The sequence below is a fragment of the Vanessa atalanta genome, chromosome Z (assembly GCF_905147765.1).
Source record: "Vanessa atalanta chromosome Z, ilVanAtal1.2, whole genome shotgun sequence".
NCBI classification, from domain to species: Eukaryota; Metazoa; Arthropoda; class Insecta; order Lepidoptera; family Nymphalidae; genus Vanessa; species Vanessa atalanta.
The window spans coordinates 14857901-14884603 of record NC_061902.1 but is presented as its reverse complement, the minus strand read 5'-3'; the positions used below and the strand labels follow the sequence as shown (position 1 = coordinate 14884603).

General features: G+C 34.2%; 2 protein-coding genes across 2 annotated transcripts; both read right to left on the bottom strand.

The window, feature by feature from the left end:
• Positions 1 to 3328: 3328 nt before the first annotated feature.
• Positions 3329 to 16448, bottom strand: LOC125075790 (protein diaphanous homolog 1-like). Its single transcript, XM_047687550.1, has 11 exons — positions 16282 to 16448; positions 15604 to 16210; positions 15422 to 15491; positions 15135 to 15223; positions 13737 to 13815; positions 12420 to 12579; positions 12143 to 12205; positions 11889 to 11963; positions 11692 to 11812; positions 3572 to 3820; positions 3329 to 3495 (listed from the first exon to the last, which is right to left on the bottom strand). The coding sequence occupies exons 2-11, from the start codon at positions 16205 to 16207 to the stop codon at positions 3347 to 3349; spliced, it is 1659 nt and encodes a 552-aa protein (XP_047543506.1). The 5' UTR covers positions 16208 to 16210; positions 16282 to 16448; the 3' UTR covers positions 3329 to 3346.
• Positions 16449 to 18559: 2111 nt separating this feature from the next.
• Positions 18560 to 26264, bottom strand: LOC125075789 (protein diaphanous homolog 1-like). The gene is made up of 11 exons (XM_047687549.1): positions 26063 to 26264; positions 25378 to 25987; positions 25224 to 25293; positions 24970 to 25061; positions 23425 to 23503; positions 22132 to 22291; positions 21822 to 21884; positions 21597 to 21671; positions 21402 to 21522; positions 20953 to 21201; positions 18560 to 20877 (listed from the first exon to the last, which is right to left on the bottom strand). The coding sequence occupies exons 2-11, from the start codon at positions 25982 to 25984 to the stop codon at positions 20729 to 20731; spliced, it is 1665 nt and encodes a 554-aa protein (XP_047543505.1). The 5' UTR covers positions 25985 to 25987; positions 26063 to 26264; the 3' UTR covers positions 18560 to 20728.
• Between the last annotated feature and the right edge of the window lie 439 nt (positions 26265 to 26703).

Here is a 26703-nt window from a genome sequence, read left to right as displayed (position 1 = left end):
CTGACAAGATAATAGATTTAGTAATTTATAGGTACCCACTTTTAATTCGGCGGATGGAAATGTAGATCAACGGTATCGTCCAAAAACAAAATGTTTAAACTGATGCGTAATTTTATATAAATAAGAACATAGCTTGTTTTTTTAATTAAAAACAATATCACCTCATGTCTATACTACTTAAATATTAATTAAAAGATGAGATTACGAGATATTAATTAAAATACAAATTTAATCATTCATATCTTTTCACGTATTTGGCAAGTTTTGAAATAAAGGGTCATATTTCGAAATGACGAATTTAGATGTTAATTGCTCTAACGAATAATAATTAGGTTGTGCATTATATATTTTAAGGTAAAATTTTCGTATCTTGTTGTCACATTACATCATTGCTTACATACATCGTTGTTCTTGTATTACGACATACTGGAGTACTGCTCCATACCACCCTTGTACCTCAATATTCACCTTTGCCTTGCCTTTCAATCTGATATTGATCACCACTGAGATGGGTATCCAACTCAATGTTTTCATCACAGCTTTGTAATCCACTTAACAATTTCATTCTAGTAGCTAAACCCTCATAAATGTCTGAATAACAATAAAGTAAATTCAGATAATTTTTTTGAACGAGGTGGAAATTTTTATAATGAATAACTTGTAACCAAACAAAAAACTCATTTGAACTGTTTTGCATTAGTAAAAATATGAAACGAGACAAAGGTTTAAAACAAAATAAAACGGCTAGTTTTGCTAAAAATAGGTATAATCTTTCAGATGACAAATCATATTACAATATATAAACAGGCATGAGAGGATACAGATCCTCTCATGCCTGTTTATATCCTTATATATCCTTTCTACCCATTTAATTGCTAAATCTGTACGCAGGTACAGAGCGATTTAGTAATTAAATGGGTAGAAAGCGTTGTAAACACTTTTTTTGAGACTTGAATATTATATTCCAAGTAAATTCTTTTCGGAAATTAAGTTCGTCAGCTGTTTTAAACACGTTAGTAGTCCTGTTGTTTTATTCGAAACTGGATTCGGAGACGAATTTGGTCTCATTAGTTCGGTTATGATGTCGAAATGAACTGTTTCGTAGTTAGGTTTATGTTGTTGGTTCGGTTGGCTCAGTTGACGTAAAACTCGTTCAACGTCATAAACTAATAAGACAAATTGATTCTCTTTAGTCAGAGCCTGAACAAAACAGCCGAACTTCTGAGACTAAAATACAGAAGTGAATTTTGATTTTCACTTAATGACAACACTATGATTTTTCCCGAAATGACAAATAACAGTAAAGTTTCCATAGTTTTTTTAAATTACTGATAGTTTAATTCATTGTAGTTACAGTTTACTATGTTGATACACAAATAATAATAAAATAATGATTATTATATATAATACAGTGATTATTATGCGACTCATTCGGTTCATTACTTAACACTTCCACCTCTGTCATGACTATTGATATAAACAAAAAAAATAGCATTTATCAATGCATATAAGTTGTAAAAAATATTACAAACGAAACGTTAACACAACTATACATAATACACAATACATTGAAACAATAATTATTTCGAAACAAGAACACTGCCCAAACCACTTTTACATATATTTATATTGATATGAACCTCAGCAAAACCGAATAGAATCCCTTTTCATAAATATGAAGAAAATCTTAGTATTTCTATTTAAAAAAATCACCGCAATACTTTCGTGATCGCTAAGGAATGTACTACTCAATAGCTGTAAAAAATATATTCATATTATATACTCTATTCCAATGAGAATAGGAAAGAACCAAAACAAACCGTACTTTTAAATATCACAAGTGTTTTGTTGATAAGTCCGCTATATGATTTACTACAAACAGTTCTTGACTAATATATCTTCATTTTGAATACAACGATATTTCACTTAACTACGTAAATCTACTTTAATTTTACTTCCAAAGTAACGAAAACAGTTTTCCGATGTTCAAAGCGCCATTTTTGATTAACAATTAAAATGGAGGCCTCACTAAGCAGTAAGCATGTTCGTTAAACGAATGGAGATTGAATAAATTTATACAGATAAAAAATATATTATTATAGTTTTAACATATATTTTTGATATACATTTGATTTTGAAAAAAATTTAGATAGTTACATAATGGTCGATAAAAATGTTATTATTTTATATAGTAAGGTATAGACAAAAAATTTAAAAGATTTATTCATTTTAAAGAAATAAAACAGTTTCAAAATATAGATCAGTTTTATGCAAAGCAACACTTAATTTATAGTTTTGAAAATAATATAAGAGTAAGATATTAGACTCTGATCTTTCGTATCATGTGCACGGTGACTATGCTGATTGAACATTACTTTTTCAGTTTGAAGATTAAGATAAGATGTTATTTTTAATTACATTTTTTTTTTTAATTAATGCTAAGAAATTTATTTCAAGGTCATAGTCGTTTTAGATATAAGATAAAGTAAGTTTCTTTGAAAGATATATAAAACTTTATTTATTCAAAACCTTAGTATTATACAATACGTCATATGTCTTGGAAATGCCACTTTATTATTGAAACAATGTTATTATTTATATATAGATATTTGCGAATTACCACGATTCAAATCAAAACTAACGACCCAATTTTTATTTAAGACTAAAAATATTGCTACCTAAAAATTTGAATATGTACCTTACCTGCAATTTAAATAATATAAAAATTATTTAAAAAATAACATAAAATCAATAAAATATATCGATTCTTAGCATTCATTACCCATTCACTCAATAATTTTCTCCTCATTAGTGTAACTCAAATGTCATGTCAATTCATGGTCAAAGTTGTTTATTTACATTCTTTCCTATTCCCAATGTAATAGAGTATACATTAAAATATAATAATATAAAAGTAATATATAATTACTATAAAAGTAATAACAGATCGAATTATGAAATGAATTTATTAACAAACGAAAAGCAGCGTCATTTTTACGATGTGAGTAATTCTAAGGCGATGCTGCGGCTTGTGAGCCAGGAGTTGGCTATTTTTTATTGAACGTAAATAATCTTCTTTTTCATATAAACTACGAAGTATTATCATAGAAACGTATAATCTAAGACGATTAATCAGGTACCCGGCTTCAGAATCTACGATCGAGATATAAAATAGCCAACCCGTTTAGTGTGATAGGAGTGGGAGCACCGATCCGTCAAACACGTTAGTGCGGAGAAAGTCTTTTCGAAACATTGTCAATTATAATTAAAATAAATCTAACACATTAGAGCTTATTCTAGTTTTGGCCCTTACAACTATTACATTCGATATATTCAGTTCTTGCCACTACTGGTGACGCTGGTAAAACGGCGGAGGGTATCTTGTTGCAGTGTACGGATGGCAAGAGGGCGCCGGGGGAGGTGCGGGCGCGGGGAGCTGTGCCGGCGCGGGGGGAGGCGGCGCTCGCGTCAGCTGGCTGGTGGCGACCGCACCTCCTGCGAAAATATCTCTTCGTTAGCATATAAAAGCTCCGTGAGCCGAGAGAAGGGTAACTTATCTGTTTACACTTACCTGTAGATGGAACGGGAAATGGCGGAGGATAATACAGTCTAGACGGCGGCGCCGGATAGTGGTGGTAGGGCGGCGGCGGGGGAGGAGCTACTTGCGGCGGCGGAGGCGCCATTCGGTTCACTTGTGTCTCCCGACTCTGCCCGTTTGAGAAGCGTTGTAGGCCATTCGTGCTGGTACTGGTCGTCAATGTACTGCATCTCGGTATAGTTCCGGACACTTCGGTCGCTTGGACACGTTCAGGAGCGTTTGCTAGAGGACAATAAACAGCATTTGAGATTTTGGACAATTATGAAGTCCATCCAAAAGATGAAACATAGCAGATTAGTATATCAATGCCTATCATCAAATATATATTAATTTTAATATTGTCAATGATGATATCTTCTAGCGGCAAGTTGATATGGCAACCATAAAAAAAATCGTCGAGTAACCAATCAATTCCTTAGAACATATTTATTATATTTCACTTAACACATTCTATCAAATTGTCTTTGTCCACATGTAGGATACTCTTTATTTCGGGAAGTTATTTCTGCGTTTCTTTAGAGCGTCATAAAAACGTGATATAAACTGTTTAGAATATAATATTCCCGTATCACCCGTATGCGTAGTTATATCGCCTGATAGTCATTGGAATGTCTTAGTAGCATATGTGAGAGGACGCCGTGAAGAAGATGCGTACACTATTGAAACCGCTTCAGAGCCATAGTGATGTGTGAATTATAGCCATGCGATAATTGTGTACTCATGTATGTAGATGCTATTAAGCAAATACATGTGCCTATACCAAAGCCACCAGTTCCGATTCATCAGATAAAGAAAGTCAGTGCGTATATATATTACTTTTTAAATTCCGTAATTTTAGAAATATTACGACACAATATTTAAACATGATTATTAATTGATGATCGGTCGATGATTGCTGTTATAGCTAATCATATCATACTAAAGGTGAATTTTCTGTATTGTCAAAGTCAAGTCAAAAATCTTTATTCAATATAGAAGTGTTTGCACTTGCTTATTGATTGTCAAAAATCTACCACCGGTTCGGAATTTAGCACCTCGGACCTGAGAAGAACCGGCGAAAGAAACTCAGCGGGATATATTTTTTTTCATTTTTTTTTAACCATTTTCTATGTAGGTACAATGATAAGTATATTTTAGTTGTTTGAAACAGCCTGGAGGCGATCATTTCATTCCCAAGGTGTGCAGTCAACTAAAAAGTCATTAGTGTTGTAATATCCTTTAGCACACAAACGCTCTTTAACGACTCTTTTGAATTTAATAATTGAATAATTTTGAACGTTTTCTGGGATCCTGTTGTAAAAACGTATACATTGCCCCAAAAAAGAGTTACTAACCCTGTGTAATCGGGTACTTGGAGTAACAAGTTTATTCTTGTTCCTAGTGTTAATAGAATGTACGTCACAATTTCTGGGAAAATCATTTATGTTTTTGCGTACATACATAACATTATCAAAAACAAATTGAGAAGCGACAGTCATTATTTTAATTTCTTTAAATTTACCTCTTAACGAATCTTTTAGGACCAGGTTATAAATTGCACGAATAGCCCTCTTCTGCAGTACAAAAATAGTATTAATGTCAGCTGCATTACCCCAGAGTAGGATGCCATACGACATTATACTATGGAAATAACTGAAGTACACAAGGCGTGCCGTATCCACATCAGTCAAAAGTCTAATTTTTTTTACCGCATAGGCTGCAGAGCTAAGTCTATTCGCCAATTTATTTATATGGGGGCCCCATTGGAGCTTAGAGTCTATTGTCATACCAAGGAACTCTGTAGATTCTAAAACATCTAATGCTTCCCCGTTTAAACGTACACTTGTTTTGACACATCTTACATTGGGAGTAGTGAATTTAATACATTTAGTCTTTTTACTATTTAACATTAAATTATTAACACTAAACCAATTTACTATTTCAGAGAGAGTATTGTTCACATCGTCATATATTGAAAGACGTCTTTTTATTTTAAAAATTAAAGAAGTATCATCAGCAAACAATACTATCTCGAGTTTATCACCTAGGAGATGTGGCAGGTCATTTATATAAACAAGGAAGAGAAATGGTCCAAGAATTGATCCTTGAGGGACCCCCACAGTAACTGGAGACCCGGGAGATCTCTTTCCATTTACATCAACCCTCTGAATGCGATTGCTCAGATACGAAATCAGAAGACTGAGTGCAGTGTCCCTAATTCCATAATGACGTAGCTTCCTGACCAAAGTTTCGTGTTGCACACAATCAAAGGCCTTAGATAAATCACAAAATATCCCTAAGGCATCTTGTGACTCCTCCCAGGCCCTGTAAATATTTTTAACGAGCTCAACACCAGCGTCAGTTGTCGAGCAACCCCTTGTAAATCCAAATTGTTTCTTGTGTAGCAACTTGTTATTGTTAAAATGTACTAGCATTTGATTTAGTAATAACTTTTCAAAGATCTTGCTAAGAGTTGGTAGTACAGAGATGGGCCTATAGTTGTTGGGGTCTGATGTACTACCTGATTTAAATATTGGTAATACTCTACTATGTTTCATGAGGTCAGGAAACGCGCCACTAAGGACACATTTATTAAATATAGTGACAAGGTAGGGTGCGATTACATCAATTATTGAATTGACTACCTTGACAGAGATCCCCCACAGATCGGCCGTTTTCTTAATATCTAGTGATCTAAAGGAACTTATTACATCACTTACACTTACTGTATTAAATTTAAAGCTAATATTACATTCTTCCACATGGTTTTTTAATAATGATTCAGCAACGGTAGGAGAGGAATTTAATGAGTTAGTTGACGAAAATGGAATGTCAGCAAAAAAAAATTTTTTTTTTTTTTCAAAAACAGTTGCAACATCCCGATCTGAGCAAAATAAATTGTTGTCAATAGATAAGCTAAAGTCGGAGATGTTATTTTTGACTCTTCCAGTTTCACAATTAATAATTTTCCATGTCATTTTAATTTTATCAGGTGCCTCAATAATTTTTTTTTTTATATGCAATGATTTAGCTGTATGACATACACGTTTGAATAGTTTAGAGTAGGTACTAACATAACTGATAAATGAAAAAGACCGCTTGTATGATCTTTCACTATAAAGTTCATACAACCTCTGCCTACTCTTGTGAATTCCGACAGTCGCCCAATCATTAAATTTAAGAAAATTCCTAGAATAGACTGTCTTGGAAGTAAATATGGCATTAAATTCTGTTTTAATTAATTTAAAAAAATTGTTATAAAGCTCATTAGAATTATCATTTAATTGTAAATATGAGAGCTTTGCCATGATATTACTTCTGAACTTCTCAATTCGATACAAATTGATTGGAACAAATGTCTGTTTTAAATCCTTAGCATTATTATTTATTTGCGAATTAAATGAAGTGAAGCCAACTGTCCACAATGATCAGAACTTAACATATTTATAATACATTTATGATTACGTACACAGTTGGTAAATATGTTGTCAATACATGTTCCAGTGGATTCAGTGATTCTAGTTGGCTCTAAGAATAAGTTAATGAGGTTATATGAATATACTAATGATCTGAATCTAATACTTGTGCTACAGTTTTCTAATATTTTGTAAGTGGTAGTGCCACACTGCATACCTCCGGGTTGCAGCCGAATGGGCCGGCACGCCCGGGGAAGTACCACTCTCTCACTTAAAATCGGCGTGAAGTGGTAGCTATGTTACCGCGTTTCGTCTGGTATGTGAGAGTCCCGGAGGCCCGATACCCCCCCCCCCCCTTAAACATGATGGTTGTGCAGAATTTGGTTACATTACCCCAGGAGGGTACCATCAGCGACTGCGGTGGAGAATCCCTCTCTGGGCATCCATGCTCAGGACATACACCACCTGAGCAGGGATGCCCAGGCTGCCCTCCGAATTCTGGGGGGGGCAATTTTGCGCTCGCCACTGTTCGGGGCAAGCGGAGCAGGCATCATAAGGCAACCCCTACCACCCTCACTGTGGACTTCTGCAACATAAGGGGACTCAACTCGAACTTGAACGCCGTCCACTTTCACCTTGAGACGGCGAAGCCGGCCTTGCTCTTTCTTACCGAGACTCAGATATCTTCTCCTGCCGATACGACTTTTCTTTCCTACCCCGGGTATAAATTGGAACATTCCTTTGTACCACGAGCTGGGGTGTGCGTTTACGTCAGAGATGATATCTGCTCTCGACGCCTCGGCAGCCTTGAAGGACAGGACCTATCAATTATCTGGCTGCGTGTAGATTGTGACGACCATCCGCGAATCTACGCTTGCCTTTATAGGTCCCATAGCGGTAATGCCGAAACCGACCGACTGGTTGAGCACGTCCAAATGGCTACAGATTCCGTACTGCAGCAGATCCCATCCGCAGAGATCGTTATTCTTGGCGATTTTAATGCCCACCATGCCGAATGGCTTGGATCGCGCACTACCGATCATGCGGGTAGATCTGTTCTCGACTTCGCTTTAGCATATGATTTGACACAACTAGTCCCCTCGCCAACGCGAATACCAGACGTGGAGGATCATACACCTTCCCTGTTGGACCTTCTGCTGACTTCCCATCCGGATGGCTACCAGGTTATCGTCGAACCCCCTCTGGGCTCGTCGGACCACTGTCTCGTCCGAAGTACAGTGCCGGTTGCGCGTTACTCACGACCTCGTTTCGTGGGCTGCCGCCGAGTGTGGCACTACAGGTCAGCAGATTGGGATGGGATGCGGTCCTTCTTTGCATCCTACCCATGGGGGCAGGTTTGTTTCTCGCCGGATGATCCGAGTGTTGTTGCTGACTCTGTTGCCGATGTGGTACTGCAGGGTATGGAACTATTCATTCCGTATTCTGCGGTCCCCATCGGTGGCAAGTCCCAGCCCTGGTTTGGTCGTTTCTGCAAAACGGCTTCACGCAGAAAATGGGAACGCTACCAAGACTGGGCTAACGCATCAGCGTCTCGTGATGTAAATACCAGCGCAATCAGAAAGGAATATAACTCTGCCTCTAGGTCCTTCAAAAACGTGATTGCTAAGGCGAAGACGGAGTACATTGGCAGAATTGGCGAGAGACTGGTGCGCCTCCCTTCAGGAACACGTGCGTTCTGGTCTCTCGCCAAGGCTGTCTTAGGGAATTTCTGTCAGCCTTCCTTACCATCTCTGCACAAGGACGGTGAGTCATTGGCCCATACAGCGAAGGAGAAGGCTGATCTTTTAGGCTCTCTCTTCGCAGCGAACTCGACTCTGGATGACCGAGGAAAGTCACCACCAACAATCCCGCGGTGTGATACCACGATGCCGGAGGTTAAATTCCGGCAAAGTGCAGTTCGTAAAGCACTTCTTTCCTTGGATATTCATAAGTCGAGTGGACCCGATGGCATCCCTCCAATCGTGCTACGGACTTGTGCTCCCGAGTTGGCGCCGGTCTTAACGCGTCTTTTCCGGCAATCCTATGCATTCGGCGTCGTCCCGAACTCCTGGAAGACTGCTTTGGTGCATCCGATCCCTAAAAAGGGCAACCGCTCAGACCCGTCCAATTATAGGCCTATAGCCATCACCTCCTTGTTCTCCAAGGTAATGGAGTCCATTATAAACTGCCAGCTCCTGCGGTACCTAGAGGAGTACCAGCTGATTAGCGACCGCCAGTACGGTTTCCGTCGGGGTCGCTCAGCCGGTGATCTTCTAGTTTACCTTACTCATAGATGGGCGGAAGCAGTTGAGAGCAAAGGGGAGGCATTAGCAGCCAGTCTGGACATAGCGAAGGCCTTCGATCGCGTGTGGCACAAAGCGCTTCTTTCGAAGCTTCCTTCCTATGGGCTTCCCGGGAAATTATGCAATTGGATTACCAGTTTTTTGGCAGATCGGAGCATCAAGGTCGTTGTCGACGGTGCATGCTCTGACTTAAAATTCGTCAATGCTGGTGTTCCACAAGGCTGCGTTCTATCACCCACTCTGTTTCTTCTGCATATCAATGACTTGTTGCAAATCAGTAACATTCATTGCTATGCAGACGACAGCACCGTAGACACCTCATACACCGGCCGTGCTAATATTTCTCGGGAAAACGTCGAAGAAAACCGGAACAAACTTGTATCTGAAATCGAGTCTTCGTTAAACAAAGTCTCGAACTGGGGTCGGCTAAACCTAGTTCACTTCAACCCCAAAAAGACGCAAGTTTGCGCGTTAACTGCTAAAAAAACACCATTTGTCGTATCTCCACGATTCGAGAACATTCCGTTAGCCGCTACAGCTAGTATCGGAATACTTGGCGTTGATGTTTCGAGTCTCGTTCAGTTCCGCGGTCAATTGGAAGGCAAAGCCAAATTGGCATCAAAAAAGCTTGGTGTGCTCAGCAAGGCAAGACAGTATTTCACGTCGGCCCATCGTCTAAGACTATACAAGGCGCAAATTCGGCCTCACATGGAATACTGCTCTCACCTCTGGGCGGGTGCTCCCCAGTACCAGCTCCTTCCATTTGACCGTATCCAACGTAGAGCGGCTCGAATTATCGACGATCAAGCCCTTTCCGATCTGCTTGATCCTTTGGCTTTGCGTAGAGATGTTGGATCGCTCTGCATCTTCTACAGAATTTATCACGGGGAATGTTCCGAGGAATTGTTCGAATTAATCCCGGCTGCTGAATTTCACCTTCGGACATCTCGTCAAAATTCCAAATATCACCCGCACCACCTAGATGTCCGAAAATCCACAACAGCGCGATTTTTAAGACATTTTCTGCCTCGCACAACCACTCTGTGGAACCAGCTTTCGCCGGCGGTTTTTCCGAACCGATACGACTTGGGAACCTTCAAGAAAAGAGCGTACTCTTTCCTGAAAGGCCGGCAACGCACCTGCAAGCCCCCCGGTGTTGCAGATGTCCATGGGCGGTGGTAGTCACTTTCCATCAGGTGAGCCTCCTGCTCGTTTGCCACCTTATGACATAAAAAAAAAAAAAAAAAAATAATAAATTTATGTTGAAGTCACCACAAATAAAAATATATTTACTTGATCCAGATAATTTCAATAATGCACTTTCCAATATTTTCTCAAATGCTTCATATAACCCGCTAGGAGGTCTGTATACGCATACAACAATGACATGCTCAAGCTCTGCACAGGCTATTTCAATAGTCTGCTCAATAGAAAGGCTCACAACATCCTTACGTTCTTTAAATTTTAGATTTTTGTTAATAAGTATTAATGAGCCACCACGTATAGCTTTTTTTCTATTGAACATACTAGCCATCTGGTGACCACTAAAGTTAAACATAAACTGATAATTTACAAGCCAATGTTCTGTTATACATAAAATATCAATGGCATTACTGCTTATGAATAACTCAATTTCTAAATCTTTTCCTGTCATTCCTTGAATGTTTTGGTGCACCAGGTTTACAAGTTTACTATTATTATTGTTTTGATTATTTCTAATTTTAAGATTTAGGAATTTATCCAAGGTTAAATTACTATTAGGTAAATTAATATTAGTATTAATAATACTTGAGCCAGAGACTACCTCTTTTGTCTTAAAATTCAATTTAAATTACTTTTATCAGTGTTAATATAAATTAAATTGTTATTTTTATTATGCATATGATCCTTGGTAACATTAGGCATAAAATAATTATTGATATTGTAAGCTATTAGGTTACCAATTTGTCTTCTCGATTTTATTGGTAGGTACATAGTACCCTCTGTCAACTTAAATCTATATATGAATTTATTAATGTCAAATAACATAAAATCATTGCTACAATGTCGGGTCAAATTGTATAAAGACACATTTAAGTCATAAATATGTAAATTCTGTGCATCTGTCAAGGTATGTGAATAAATTTGTTTATCTGTATTTATTCAAAACCTACAGATTCGACTGACCTCGCTCAAAGTACAAATCGAAAAGTAATTTTGCCTTAGATAAGCTGTCTAATTGACAAATGCTTCAGATTTAAGATAAAGAATGTCTTTAATATAAGTAAGAAATAATACTGACCCATGAATATATCCCTATACATAGACATCTATAATTTAACTGATTCAAATCTTTTAAATTTGTAAAACATTTTGTATGTTATTTTGTTAAAGCAAAAGTCAATAAAATACTTACACTGTCTAAGGATTTCCATAAACGTCTGTAAGACATCTGGAGATGAAAGTCCGACAGAATTTGTCCTCCTTGACAAACTTTGCAATAAGGACTCATCTAAGCGAAGAGCAGACGAAGGAACCTGAAAGAGATGAAAAATGTACCTTTATATCATTTATGTTAAACATTAACACTTTTTTTTAAATATAATAACTTACTGCGTCAACTCTTGAATTTTCCAGAACATACTCCATTAACTGCAGTAAAAACTGTTTTGGTACACTAGATGTCCCCTAAAATAATTAATGATTTTTTAGTATAGAACAGTTAAAGACACTTACTCAAGTAATTATGAATTTTTCATCTCAAATAAAAGAAAACATAGCAATTTCCATTTGACTAGCATTGGTTTCTTAATCAACTAGCAACTAATAACTATATATATAACTGCAACATCAAAAATTAAACTTACAGAAACAAAGGGCGTTTGGTTGAGCTGTGTTAGGACGTCGTGAACATGAAGTTGTGGTACACCCTGGAAAAAAACATTTTCCGTTAAAATTTTATATGATAAGAATATAAAAGTGTACTAAGAAAAATCTACTTAAGACATTCAGCAATCGTGACAGAATTCCCAATTTTACAAAATGACGAATTTCTGTATTATAAATTTATTTTTGTTTAATGTTCGTCAAGATTTTTATGTTTATGATGACCGGTTAGAATAATGTTACTTTAAATATATTTACTTCAACATATTCTTCGATGAGTCTGAAGAGATCATTACTAACTAATGACCGCAACAATTCTTTACGATTTTGGTATTCCTCCAACTTCTTTTTGTAGATCAAGGTATTATATTCCTCTTCACTACACAACTTGTCCATTTCTTGTTTACAACTTTCCACTCTGAAATTACGATTAATTTGTTTATTCAATCGCAATTAATATATTACTTTGATATATACATGAAGTATTATAAATATATTGAAAGTATTCATAGTTGTTATATTTCTTGAATTGTTCTCCCGATATTTGGCACCTTAATGCATTAAACATTGAAATCGCCGCGCAACACCGCCCAATTGAAGAACTGGCAGAGGTTGTGTTCTTGACATTATAAAACCCTTTTCCTAAATGTTTACCTGCTTAAGGTATAGTGATAGAGACAGACTATTAATAAACTTACATACTTTAATGATATTAACACTTGTAAATATCCGTTTTTATAAACGCATAATATTTATAATTGATGTGTCATAATATCGAAGTTTATTAAGGGCATTATGGATGTGGTATGGATGACCATTTTCATTGTTTTTAATATTTCCTTTGAGTGTTGCCAAATTTATTGTAATGAAGTCCAGTATATTTAAAATCTGATAACTACTTTAAGTATATGCATACGAATCTAAATTTATTACACTAACTTTTCACATTTAATTGTATTAAGATTAGTTAATTGAAGTTGGCCTGTTTAAGATATTTACTGGATTTGGTAATTTTGAATATTGTATTTGTCTTCAATATGAATATATAAATTTACTAATGTAATTTACAAATAAAAGTACGACAGCACTGTATATTATTTTATTTGAAGGAGAACTTTAGACAATTAATTAAGGCAGCTTATGTACTTCTAGTAACATAATAAAATATATTAGAAGTGTTGGTGTGTAGTTGTCAGTAAAATTGTTTTAAAATATTTGTGTTTTTTTAAGTGAGAACATATTGATAGATGTATGACGTATGATCTTTTTCGCACAGCCTTCAAGATATTTAAAAACCCGTGCAACGTACGCGAGTGTAATCGTGTAGATTCGATTAGTATTCTCATTGTTGAGTGCTCATATGTAACATCGATAGCTGAAGCAGATTAAGGTGAAATTTCGAAAATGTTTATTTCTAAAAATTCGCTTGATTTGTGTCGCGCATTGCATATAAATAAATACTCCCGCAAATAAATTCACATCAAATTATTACAGTACATCCAGACAAAGCTACTAAACTAAATGCGACCTGAAGTCCAGTACAGACAATGTTTAAATATTTCGATGTTTCCAAACCTGATATCCCGCTGCACGCACTGATCGCAGTGAGCATCCGCGACTTTCGCCTCTTCCACCTTCCTTTTCTTCGGTTGGGCTGAGAACAAAATCATTGATCGCCAAGCCATAGACAACAGATATCATAATTGATGACAAAAATAAGCACAGTTTATAATTGTATCCATAGAGAATATTTTCTACCCAAGTATTGCTTATACTTTCAATTTAAATTGACTGAAATCACTGCAATCTGAAAGGTTTTTTAGATATGAGGGATATCTCACATCATGGTCTCATCACCTATGAATTATTCTATCGGATTACAGAGTCTTAGTCAGGATTGTTATCATTTAAATAGTTCAACATCTTAAACAATAGACAATAACCTTTTTATTTCATGAATAAACTTCTATTTTGTTTAAGATATTTATGAATTCATAATATGGTAAAATTAAAATACATTAAACAAAAACTTCCAATTGTTCGAAAACTTATTTTGTGAGGTAAATGTGATATAGCAAAAACAATCATTCATCTCTCGTAGATATAATATGAGACATTAATTTTATTGTCTAATCGCAGCATCAATGACATTAACTTTTGGAAAGTTATAAATTAATAGGATTTACTTATACTTATGACCATTGAGAAACAGACATTCGAAATAATGACGACAAGAGCAATAAATATAATAAACAGTTAACTTGGTATACAAATAGTACACCAAATTAACTGTCCCTAAAGTTCTTTAATTCCTTACAAAATCTTATAATATAAAATTTCGTTTGTTTACCTGATATCTCTAACACTATAAATAAGTATATTGCTTTTGATTTGTTAAAATTAATATAGAGATTTAATTATAGAAAATTTTATAACTTCGATATGTAAAGTATTAGAAAGTAACAACTAAAGCCATCTGCTAACTATTGATGTTGTTGAATATTTCATTATGAATTCATAAATAAATAAAATAAAATAATTACCATTAATTATGGTAGGGTAACAAAAAATATTATTCTAAATAGAAAATAACTTTGAAGTGATAAATGCAAGCTTATAAACCAAACTAAATTTTTGGAAATTATGTACTTCGTGTGTAAATAATATACCTTCTGTATTAATGGAATTTTTAAGGGTATAAGTAATAGCAATTGCGTTCAAATTTTATAACAATTCTCACAGTTAAATTAACTTTGAGCGTAGGTTAATTATAATTTGTATTTGCAAACTATAAAAAGTTTATGTTCGCTAAGGCTTCAGTTTCTTATCAGCTTATTTCTTAATTCATATTTTTTTTATATCGCTAAGCATATTGGTGAGACTTTGCAGATATAATCAAATTATATCATAATTACTATGTTTTAAAAATTTCATAATAAACACTGAAGAATAAATAGTATTAAAATGTCTTACCCTCAAAATTAGTGGATGGTCTTTTTATTGCATTCTGTTTTGTAGGAACTTGGTTGGGTATCGGTGGTGGTGGTCTGCTTGCATCAAACCTGTAAAGGTAAAATAATGTTATTAGACCATGACAGTCTGTTATTATTTACTAAAAATTATCCTTGAAGGACATATCTCATATCATATAATCTCATAAGTTTTTCAATCAAAAAATCAAATCATTAACTGTCGTTTTCTGAGACATCATATTGAAAGGTCTTTATTAAAAGCAGGTCAAATATATATTATTAACTTACATTAGAAGCATAGGTGGTGGTGGTGTATTCATAGCATATGCCGGAGTATTTACCTGCGCTGCTGCTGGGGCTGGAAATAATGTTTATATTTATATATTCTGTATTAAACTGAACATGTAATTTCTTGTTTTATATTGTATCTCAAGAGTTACCAAAGGGTAGAATAAAACAAAAGAAAGTACCTTGGAACACAGTTGCATGCTGTTGAATGGGCACCGCAGTTGACACAGGTGGTGGTGGCGGCGGAGGCGGCAATTGTTGCATTGACAGCATAGGAGGTGCCTGTCTGGCTGTTGGAAGAGGTGCTGGAGCTACGGGTGTTGAAGCAACTACTGGAGCGGGGGCAGGTGGAGGTGGCGGAGGTGGCGGAGGCCCTACGAAGGACTCCTGTATGAAAAGTGCTATTTGAGGTATAGTTTCAGCTGCAGCCGCCGACATATTAGCATGTCTTTCGGCAAGGACACGAGGAAGCTGCCCCGTGGCAAAGAATAAACTTTCTTCTTCTTTCGTTGTATGTAGATATGTGCAATGTTCTCTAGTACAGCCGGGAGGATTCTGATAGTCGTGACAAAATTTTAAAATTTTCTTCATTTCTTCAAAGTCAAGTTCGTGACGAAATTTACATTGGGTATTTTTATTGCAGCTGCCCCAAACAAAATTACGGCATATTTCCATTTTATCATTCGAAGTGGGTACATTTTCATTGTTAACTTCGTTGTCTAGCGAAGGCGGTGGCTTTCCTGGAAGAGGTGGCTGGCGACCATTTTGTTCGTTTTTATTGCTCATTATCTGCAACAAAATAACTAAACATTATTAAAAGATAAAAAGTTTAAATATTTATAAATTAAATATGTACTTACAATCGTGGTATTAATTCTTACGCCTGTGATATTTTCAGTTTTAGAATATATTCAAATAATAGAGCTTAAAACTTTTGAATCAAACTGTGTTTATTGTTTTCCAGGATGCAAAACTTATTTCAATATTTATTTATAAATGTCACAGAAAGGGACCAGTCATGTTGATATACAGTGCGTACTGCGTTCAGTTATTTTACCTCTGACATATATCAAAGAGGCTGCGCGTTAGGTTGGCATTACTGACTGTCTAATTGTTCAGAGCTCCTCCAGTTATATTAAAAATTCCGTGATTAATTACATTTAATCATGCCAAAAAGAATTCAGAGAAGTGGAAGAAAGATCGTGCTAGCTGTGCGTGAATTTTGTGAAGCCTAGTTCAGGTCCTGTAATTGAAACGGGTAGCTGTCATTACAGGTATGTAAAATAATGTTACCTGCTATTAAACAATTCCCGTATGTTGAAAAATAATTGTCTACTTTAGTAAAATGTTATAATTTAAGAATAATGATTATAAATTTCAGGTTTTTCTGAGAAAACCATCAGCACAATTAGAACACTAAAGAAACCAGATTTTATATAGAAAAGTAATCTTAAAAATCTGTAATACTTTTTTTAACTTTTCCTTATAAACAAAACACCTGCTTTTTACAAAAAAAAACACATTTATTTATAGTTTTGTAATTTTTAAATTTAATATTCCAAATTACCAATATCATTTTTATCCAATAAATTATGGTTATAGTAGGGCCGGTTCATTTTTGCCCAAAGGATCGGGATTGCGATTCAACGGGGAAATGCTGCCTGCATTCTTGCTACAATTTTATGCGGTTGTGATCTCTATAGTAACTATTTTAAATATTTATTTTGTATTTGTAAATAAATATTTAAGTAATTGAATATAGCAATTGATATTATGAACATTCTTATTTCTATAAAATTACAATTTATTTATCGTACTAACTCGTATCGTACTTACACGTATGTGTGCGTAGGTGGGTGGGTGTGTATTTATTCTATTGAATAAACACAACTTACCAATTTACAAATTCATAGAGTAGAGTTTCTTAACAATGGATTCATATTGTAGTCTCACACATAAAATCCATTGGTTAAACAGGTATGTGTTATGTTTATAACTTAGGTAATCTATACTTTTTGAATAACACCTTTATTTTATGGCCAAGTGCATTCCTGTAAAACCAGTTTATAAATATTCAAAATAAAAATTACCTTTATATGAATAAATCACATTTGATCTCTAATCTTACCCTCAGTTACTCCCTAGTTACGTATGTCATTTCCAGGTGAATTCAGCCTCCAGTAGTCCTACATATTAAATATTCGTTCGTTATTATTGTAACATGACATACATTCGAAAGTATTAACAATTAAATACTTCGATGTAATAATTATAGTATTATATAACTACGAACGAATCGTGCCATTTCGACTATATTTATATAAGATGCCAAGGGATTATATTTAAAAAATATATACAACAAATTAAACAATTCACGTCAGGGGCCAGGGCCAATAAAATAGTGACGGTTAACGGCAGGGACAACTGACAAGATAATAGATTTAATAATTTATAGGTAAAATCGGCGGATGGAAATGTAGATCAACTCTATCGTCCAAAAACAAAATGTTTAAACTGCCTAATGCGTCATTTTATAAACTGAATTTAAATAAGAACATAGCTTGTTTTTTTATTAAAAACAAAATCACCTCATATGAGATATTACTTAAATCTCAAAGTCAAGTCTCGATATCTAGGGTCAAATTTCGAAATGACGAATTTAGATGTGAATTGCTCTAACGAATAATAATTAGGTTGAGCATTTTATATTTTAAGGTAAAATTTTCGTATCTTGTTGTCACATTACATCCTTGCTTACATACATCGTTCTTGTAATACGACATACTGCTCGAGAATTGGAGTACTGCTCCGTACTACCCTTGTACCGCAATATTCAACTTTGCACAAACAAACAAACACAATATAAATTATTCCCAAATTGATCATCCCTGAGATGGGTATCCATCTCAATGTTTTCATCACAGCTTTGCAATCCACTTAGCAATTTCATTTTAGTAGCTAAACACTCATATATGTCTAAATAAACAATAAAATAAATTCAGATCATTTTTTGGGAAGAGGATATTTCTATAATTAATTAGTTGTAACCAAACAAGAAACTAATTTGAACTGTTTTCCATTAATAAAAATATGAATTGAGACAAAGGTTTCAAAACAAAATAAAACGACTAGTTTTGCTAAAAATAGGTATAATCTTTCAGATGTCAAATCATATTACAATATAAACAGGCATTAGAGGATACAGGTACAGAGCGATTTAGTAATTAAATGGGTAGAAAGCGTTGTGAATACTTTTTTTGCAACTTGAATATTATTCCAAATAAATTATTTTCGGAAATTGAGTTCGTCAGCTGTTTTAAACACGTTAGTAATTAGATTTATGTTGTTGGTTCGGTTGGCTCAGTTGATGTAAAATAATTAAAATTAAAAAAAAATATATTTTATTTTCGACTTAAACAAGGTTAGGTGTATTTAAACGCAATCTAAAATATATTTTTTATCACTATTTTGTTTTGGCACATGGTAATTAACATGGAAGAACCAGGAAATGAGAACTCATTTAAATGCCCGAAAACACCGTTGTGAACGCAACTCAGATCCTAAGATTCTACACCTGATGTATTAACATGCGTCGCAAAGCAAAAGAATACGCTGACCGAGAATAACTCAACGCAAATTGAATTCAGTATTGCAGTTAACATTACAAAAAAAAAAATATTAGGATTTTACATAGAAACTATGATTTCAGAGAAGTTTGTTTGATTATTTTATTTATTACATATAGCATTTTATGTTTACATCTTGTACTCTGCGGACTGTACACCTTTTAGTAAACTAATTCGGTTCAACGTCACATAGTAATGAGACAAATTGAATCTCAGTAGTCAGGGCGTGAACAAAACAGCGGAACTTCTGAGACTAAAGTACAGAAGTGAACTTTAATTTCACTTAATGACAACTTGTGTTATAACTTTAATCTACATGACTTATAACAATTCAGTGCCGCCGTAAATAATAAACCGTTCTAGATGACATCACGCCGCTTAATTTATCAGGTTTTAAGCACACTCTCTCAATTTAGGCGGAACGACGAATTGTTACTCAGTTAGTTCTTAAATTACCAAAGTATATTTTCAATGTCACAGTCATATCAATCATTATGATTGTAATAAAACCATTTAAAATTGTTAATAATAATTAATCACGTGAATTTGTTAACTGGCTTGCATTCATAAATCCAGCTAATTATATAATTCGCCGCTGACACGTGTTGGGCAAAAATTATCCAACCCAAATAAACACAATATATAAATATCATTAAAATGCATAATATTATGTAACTGGGTTACTGTTATTATAAAATAGTTTTTCGTCGTGTCATAAAGTTTGTCAATTTATTAATTTTTAACAATATTTATTAGTATTGAGGGGTTGAATATTTGTACACAGCACGTCCAATTGTCTTTATATTATATCAGTTTCATATAAAACACAATAGCTATCAATACCTAATTTATAAATGTAAACAAAAAAAAATGCATTTATCAATGCATATAAGTTGTAAAAAATATTACGCTATTTCAAACGAAACGTTAACACAACTATACAAAATACACAATACATTGAAACAATAATTATTTCGAAACAAGAACACTGCCCAAACCACTTTTATGTATATTTATATTGATATGAACCTCAGCAAAACCGAATAGAATCCCTTTTCATAAATATGAAGAAAATCTTAGTATTTCTATTTTAAAAAATCACCGCAATATTTTCGTCATTGCTAAGGAATGTACTACTTAAGAGAGAGAGTATAAAAATATATTCATATACTAATTAAAATATAATTACTATAAAAGTAATAACAGATCGAATTATGAAATGAATTTATTAACAAACGAAAAGCAGCGTCATTTTTACGATGTGAGTAATTCTAAGGCGATGCTGCGGCTTGTGAGCCAGGAGTTGGCTATTTTTTATTGAACGTAAATAATCTTTATTTTCATATAAACTACGAAGTATTATCATAGAAACGTATAATCTAAGACGATTAATCAGGTACCCGGCTTCAGAATCTACGATCGAGATATAAAATAGCCAACCCGTTTAGTGTGATAGCAGTGGGAGCACCGATCGTCCAAACTCGTTAGTACGGAGAAAGTCTTTTCGAAACATTGTCAATTATAATTAAAATAAATCTAACACATTTGAGCTTATTCTAGTTTTGGCCCTTACAACTATTGGCTATTACTATCGATATATTCGTAAGGTTAAAAAACTTGTATATCTAGAGTAAGTTCATGTTCACCTCGTGTTTTAGCCTTAGCTTCATAGTACTTTCCGCTACTGGTGACGCTGGTAGAATGGCGGAGGGTACCTCGTCGCAGTGTACGAGTGGCAAGAGGGCGCGGGGGGAGGTGCGGGCGCAGAGGGCGGCGCCGGCGCGGGGGGAGGCGGCGCTCGCGTCAGCTGGCTGGTGGCGACCGCACCTCCTGCGAAAATATCTCTCCGTTAGCATATAAAAGCTCCGTGAGCCGAGAGAAGGGTACTTATCTGTTTACACTTACCCGTAGGTGGAACGGGAAATGGCGGAGGATAATACAGCCTAGACGGCGGCGCCGGATAGTGGTGGTAGGGCGGCGGCGGGGGAGGAGCTACTTGCGGCGGCGGAGGCGCCATTCGGTTCACTTGTGTCTCCCGACTCTGCCCGTTTGAGAAGCGTTGTAGGCCATTCGTGCTGGTACTGGTAGTCAATGTACTGCATCTCGGTATAGTTCCGGACACTTCGGTCGCTTGGACACGTTCAGGAGCGTTTGCTAGAGGACAATAAACAGCATTTGAGATTTCGGGCAATTCAAAAAAGTAATTCATCCAAACGATGAAACATAGAAAAAGAATACGGGATTGATGAGATCTTCTAGCAGCGGCTAGGAACTAATTTATTGGAAATAAAAATTTTAACACATTTTGTATAATATTATGAAAGCAATAAGCAAAAGTCAAATAAAATACTTACACTGTCTAAGGATTTCCATAAACGTTTGTAAGACATCTGGAGATGAAAGTCCGACAGAATTTGTCCTCCTGGACAAACTTTGCAGTAAGGACTCATCTAGACGCAGAGTAGACGAAGGAACCTAAAATAGATAAAAATATACATATACATGATATTGGTTAAATATGAACACATTTTTTAAATATATTTACTTACTGCGTCAACCCTTGAGTTTTCTAGAACATACTCCATTAATTGCAGTAAAAACTGTTTCGGTACACTAGATGTCCCCTAAAAAATTATGTATTTTTAGTAAAGAAATTTCAAAAAAACTTATTCATTTCAAATAAATAAAACACAGAAATATCCGTTTGACTAGTTTTAGTTTCTGTTATTAATTAGGAACCGTATGTTAACTGCCACATAGAAAATTAAACTTACAGAAACAAACGGTGTTTGGTTCAGCTGTGTTAGAACGTCGTGAACTTGGAGTTGTGGTACACCCTGGAAGAATGAATGTCGTTTTAAGTTTATTTTCGTGTAAATTTCATATTATATGAATATAAAAATGTAGAACTACTTAAGTAAAATAAGCAACGGTGACAGAATTGCCAATTTTACAAAATTACGAAATTCTTTAGTAAAAACTTATAACACAATATGCATTCAAAATTGATTATTGTTTAATGTTTAGCAAAATCATTATGTTAATAAGTGCAGGTTAGAATAATGTTACTTTAAATATATTTACTTCAACATATTCTTCGATGAGTCTGAAGAGATCATTACTAACTAATGACCGCAACAATTCTTTACGATTTTGGTATTCCTCCAACTTCTTTTTGTAGATCAAGGTATTATATTCCTCTTCACTACACAACTTGTCCATTTCTTGTTTACAACTTTCCACTCTGAAATTACGTTTCATTTGTTTATTCAATCGCAATTAATATATTACTTTGATATATACATGAAGTATTATAAATATGTTGAAAGTATTCATAGTTGTTATATTTCTTGAATTGTTCTCCCGATATTTGGCACCTTAATGCATTAAACATTGAAATCGCCGCGCAACACCGCCCAATTGAAGAACTGGCAGAGGTTGTGTTATAGACATTATAAAACCCTTTTCCTAAATGTTTACCTGCTTAAGGTATAGTGATAGAGACAGACTATTAATAAACTTACATACTTTAATGATATTAACACTTGTAAATATCCGTTTTTATAAACGCATAATATTTATAATTGATGTGTCATGACATGATGACCATTTTCATTGTTTTTAATATTTCCTGTAATAACTTTGCCAACACTCAAAGACCGACTGGAAGACCAGTATATTGAAAATCGGATAAACATATATTCATAATAATATGAATTTAAATTTATTTAAGTAACCTTTCATATTTATTTGTATTAGGAATAGCTAATTTAAGTCGGCCTGTTTAAGACGTAGTGGATTTGGTCGGAGTAGTTTTGAATTTTGTATTTGTCTTCAATATGAATAGATAAATTTACTAATGTAATTTACAAATAAAAGTATGACAGCACTGTATATTATTTTATTTGAAGGAGAACTTTAGACAATTAATTAAGGCAGCTTATGTACTTCTAATAACATAATAAAATATATTAGAGGTGTTGGTGTGTAGTTGTCAGTAAAATTGTTTTAAAATATTTGTGTTTTTTTAAGTGAGAACATATTGATAGATGTATGACGTATGATCTTTTTCGCACAGCCTTCAAGATATTTAAAAACCCGTGCAACGTACGCGAGTGTAATCGTGTAGATTCGATTAGTATTCTCATTGTTGAGTGCTCATATGTAACATCGATAGCTGAAGCAGATTAAGGTGAAATTTCGAAAATGTTTATTTCTAAAAATTCGCTTGATTTGTGTCGCGCATTGCATATAAATAAATACTCCCGCAAATAAATTCACATCAAATTATTACAGTACATCCAGACAAAGCTACTAAACTAAATGCGACCTGAAGTCCAGTACAGACAATGTTTAAATATTTCGATGTTTCCAAACCTGATATCCCGCTGCACGCACTGATCGCAGTGAGCATCCGCGACTTTCGCCTCTTCCACCTTCCTTTTCTTCGGTTGGGCTGAGAACAAAATCATTGATCGCCAAGCCATAGACAACAGATGTCATAATTGATGACAAAAATAAGCACAGTTTATAATTGTATCCATAGAGAATATTTTCCACCCGAGTATTGCTTATACTTTCAATTTAAATTGACTGAAGTCACTGCAATCCGAAAGGTTTCTTTTCCGAAAGGAGTCTTAGTCAGGATTGTTATCATTTAAATAGTTCAACATCTTAAACAATAGACAATAACCTTTTTCTCATGAATAGACTGCAATATATTTATGAATTCATAATTTAATAATAATAATAATTTTTTGTAGTGTAACAGCAAAAACAATAATTTATCACTTGTAAATATAATATGAGAATGAATTATAGTCTAATCGCAGACAAGAGCAATAAATACTTTATACTTTATTGTACACCACAAAGACAAAATAAATAAATACAACATGGATACAGCCTAAATAACAGAGGCGTACAATTTTGTCGATCTTATCGCTACATAGCGGTCTCTTCCAGTCAAGCAACTATCAATACTATCAAAACTGTAAATAGCTATGGATTAAGATTTACAATGCGACAGAGGGAAAGAATATTAAATGTATACAAGTTAACTGTTCCCAAAATACTTTAATTTCTTACAAAAATTAGTATAACTACTTTTGGTAATTAATAATATAGTATTTGTAATCATAATATAGAATTTCGCTTGTTTACCTGCTGCTACTAAAACTACAAATAAGTATAAACAGATAAAACCCTACAACTAACTAAATTTATCATAAAGAATAAGAATGTTAATTTGCTTTTGATTAGTTCAAATTAAAATGAGTATTAACTATGGAAAAAATTATAACAATGTAAAGTAACAAATATATATTAAATATAGATTAAAATTTTAAGTTAAGATTAAATAAAAATTATAATCAAATAACAAGTAAAGTTGGTTACTATTGTCATTACTGAATATTTCATTATGAATTCATAAATAAATAAAATAATTACAATTGACTATTGTGGATAAACAAAAAAAAAAAAGATTTTTCTAAATATAAAATAATTTTAAAGGCAAAAATGCAAGCTTATAAACCAAACTAATTTTGAAAATTATATAACTTGTATGTAAATAATTTATTTACCTTTTGTATTCATGAAATCTTTAAAGGTCTTGTAAGTAATAGCAATTGCGGTTAAATTTTATAACAATTTTCTTAGTTAAATTAACTTTAGTGTGCCTACACAATTCATTAAAATTTGTATTTGCAAACTATAGAACTTAAATTTCTTAGAGAATATGATAGTTAATGTTCGCTAAGGCTTGAGTTTCTTATCAGCTTATTTCTTAATTCATATTTTTTTTATATCGCTAAGCATATCGGTGAGATTATGCAGATATAATCAAATTAAGTCATTACACCTATGTTTTAAAAATTTCATAATAAACACTGAAGAATAAATTGAATTCAAATGCCTTACCATCAAAATTAGTAGGAGATGGTCTTTTTATTACATTCTTTTTTGTAGGAGCATGGCTGGGTATCGGTGGTGGTGGTCTGCTTGCGTCAAACCTGTAAATGGAAAATAATATTATTCGACTTAGACAGTCAGTCTATATTTTCTAAAAATGATCTTTGGAGAACATTTCACAAATACTCAATAGCTGCTGGGTTACTAAGACTTCATATTGAAAGGTCTTTATTAAAAGCATGGCAAATGTATTATTAACTTACATTAGAAGCATAGGTGGTGGCGGTGTATTCATAGCATATGCCGGAGTATTAACCTGCACTGCTGGTGGTGCTGGAAATAATGTTTATTTTCAATATTCTGTGTTAAAGTAAACATATAATTTGTTGTTTTATATTGTATCTCGAAAGAAAGTACCTTGGAACACAGTTGCATGCTGTTGAATGGGCACCGCAGTTGACACAGGTGGCGGTGGCGGCGGAGGCGGCAATTGTTGCATAGGCAGCATAGGAGGTGCCTGTCTGGCTGTTGGAAGAGGTGCTGGAGCTACGGGTGTTGGAGCAACTACTGGAGCGGGGGCAGGTGGAGGTGGCGGAGGTGGCGGAGGCCCAACGAAGGACTCCTGTATGAAAAGAGCTATTTGCGGTATAGTTTCAGCTGCAGCAGCCGACATATTTGAATGTCTTTCTGCAAGAACACGAGGAAGCTGCCCCGTGGCAAAGAATAAACTTTCTTCTTCTTTCGTTGTATGTAGATATGTGCAATGTTCTCTAGTACAGCCGGGAGGATTCTGATAGTCGTGACAAAATTTTAAGATTTTCTTCATTTCCTCGAAGTCAAGTTCGTGACGAAATTTGCATTGGGTATTTTTATTGCAGCTGCCCCAAACAAAATTGCGGCATATTTCCATTTTATCATTAGTAGAAGTGGGTACATTTTCATTGTTCACTTCGTGGTCTAGCGAAGTCGGTGGCTGCCCTGGAAGAGGTGGCTGGCGGCCATTTTGCTCGTTTTTATTGCTCATTAACTGCAACAAAATAACAAAACATTAATAATAGGTAAAAAGTTTAAATATTTATAAATTCAATATATATACACTTACAATCGTCGTATTCACTCAATTGTCTATAATTATTTTAACAAATATTATATTTTAATAACAGAACAGCTTAGAACTTTTGAATCAAACTGTGTCAATTTTTTTTTGGGATGCAAGATTCAATTAAATATTTATTTAAAATATGTCACAGAAAGAGACCAGCCATGTTGATATAGTTTGACTCAAAAGTATAAGAAATAAGAATGACAGACAAGTAGCAACTTCAGTTTTCAATCTTCAACATCAACATTCAACTCTACTATCTCTGCTCAGAAGTAAAAGCTTAAGCTTAGTGTTGCCAACCTTCCACATTATATCTCGAAAAGTAATCTTAAAAATCTTTAAATCTGTTTTAACTTTTCATAATATACAAACACTTTTTGACAAAAGTTATTATAATTTTTGAAAATAATATTCTAAATTAATAATTTCATTTTTATTTTAAAAATTATGGTAAAATTAATTTTAGTTGGTATTTTGTTGACAGCACTAACATTGCTCTATTACAAATAAATATTTTTTATTGCTTAAAAATTAACGTTTATATATTTTCCAAATAGGGTAACTTTTCAATAACTACCTCCCACAAATTTAAATATTATTACAGCACCCATGACTTAGCTTTTTTATTTCGTAAATTATAA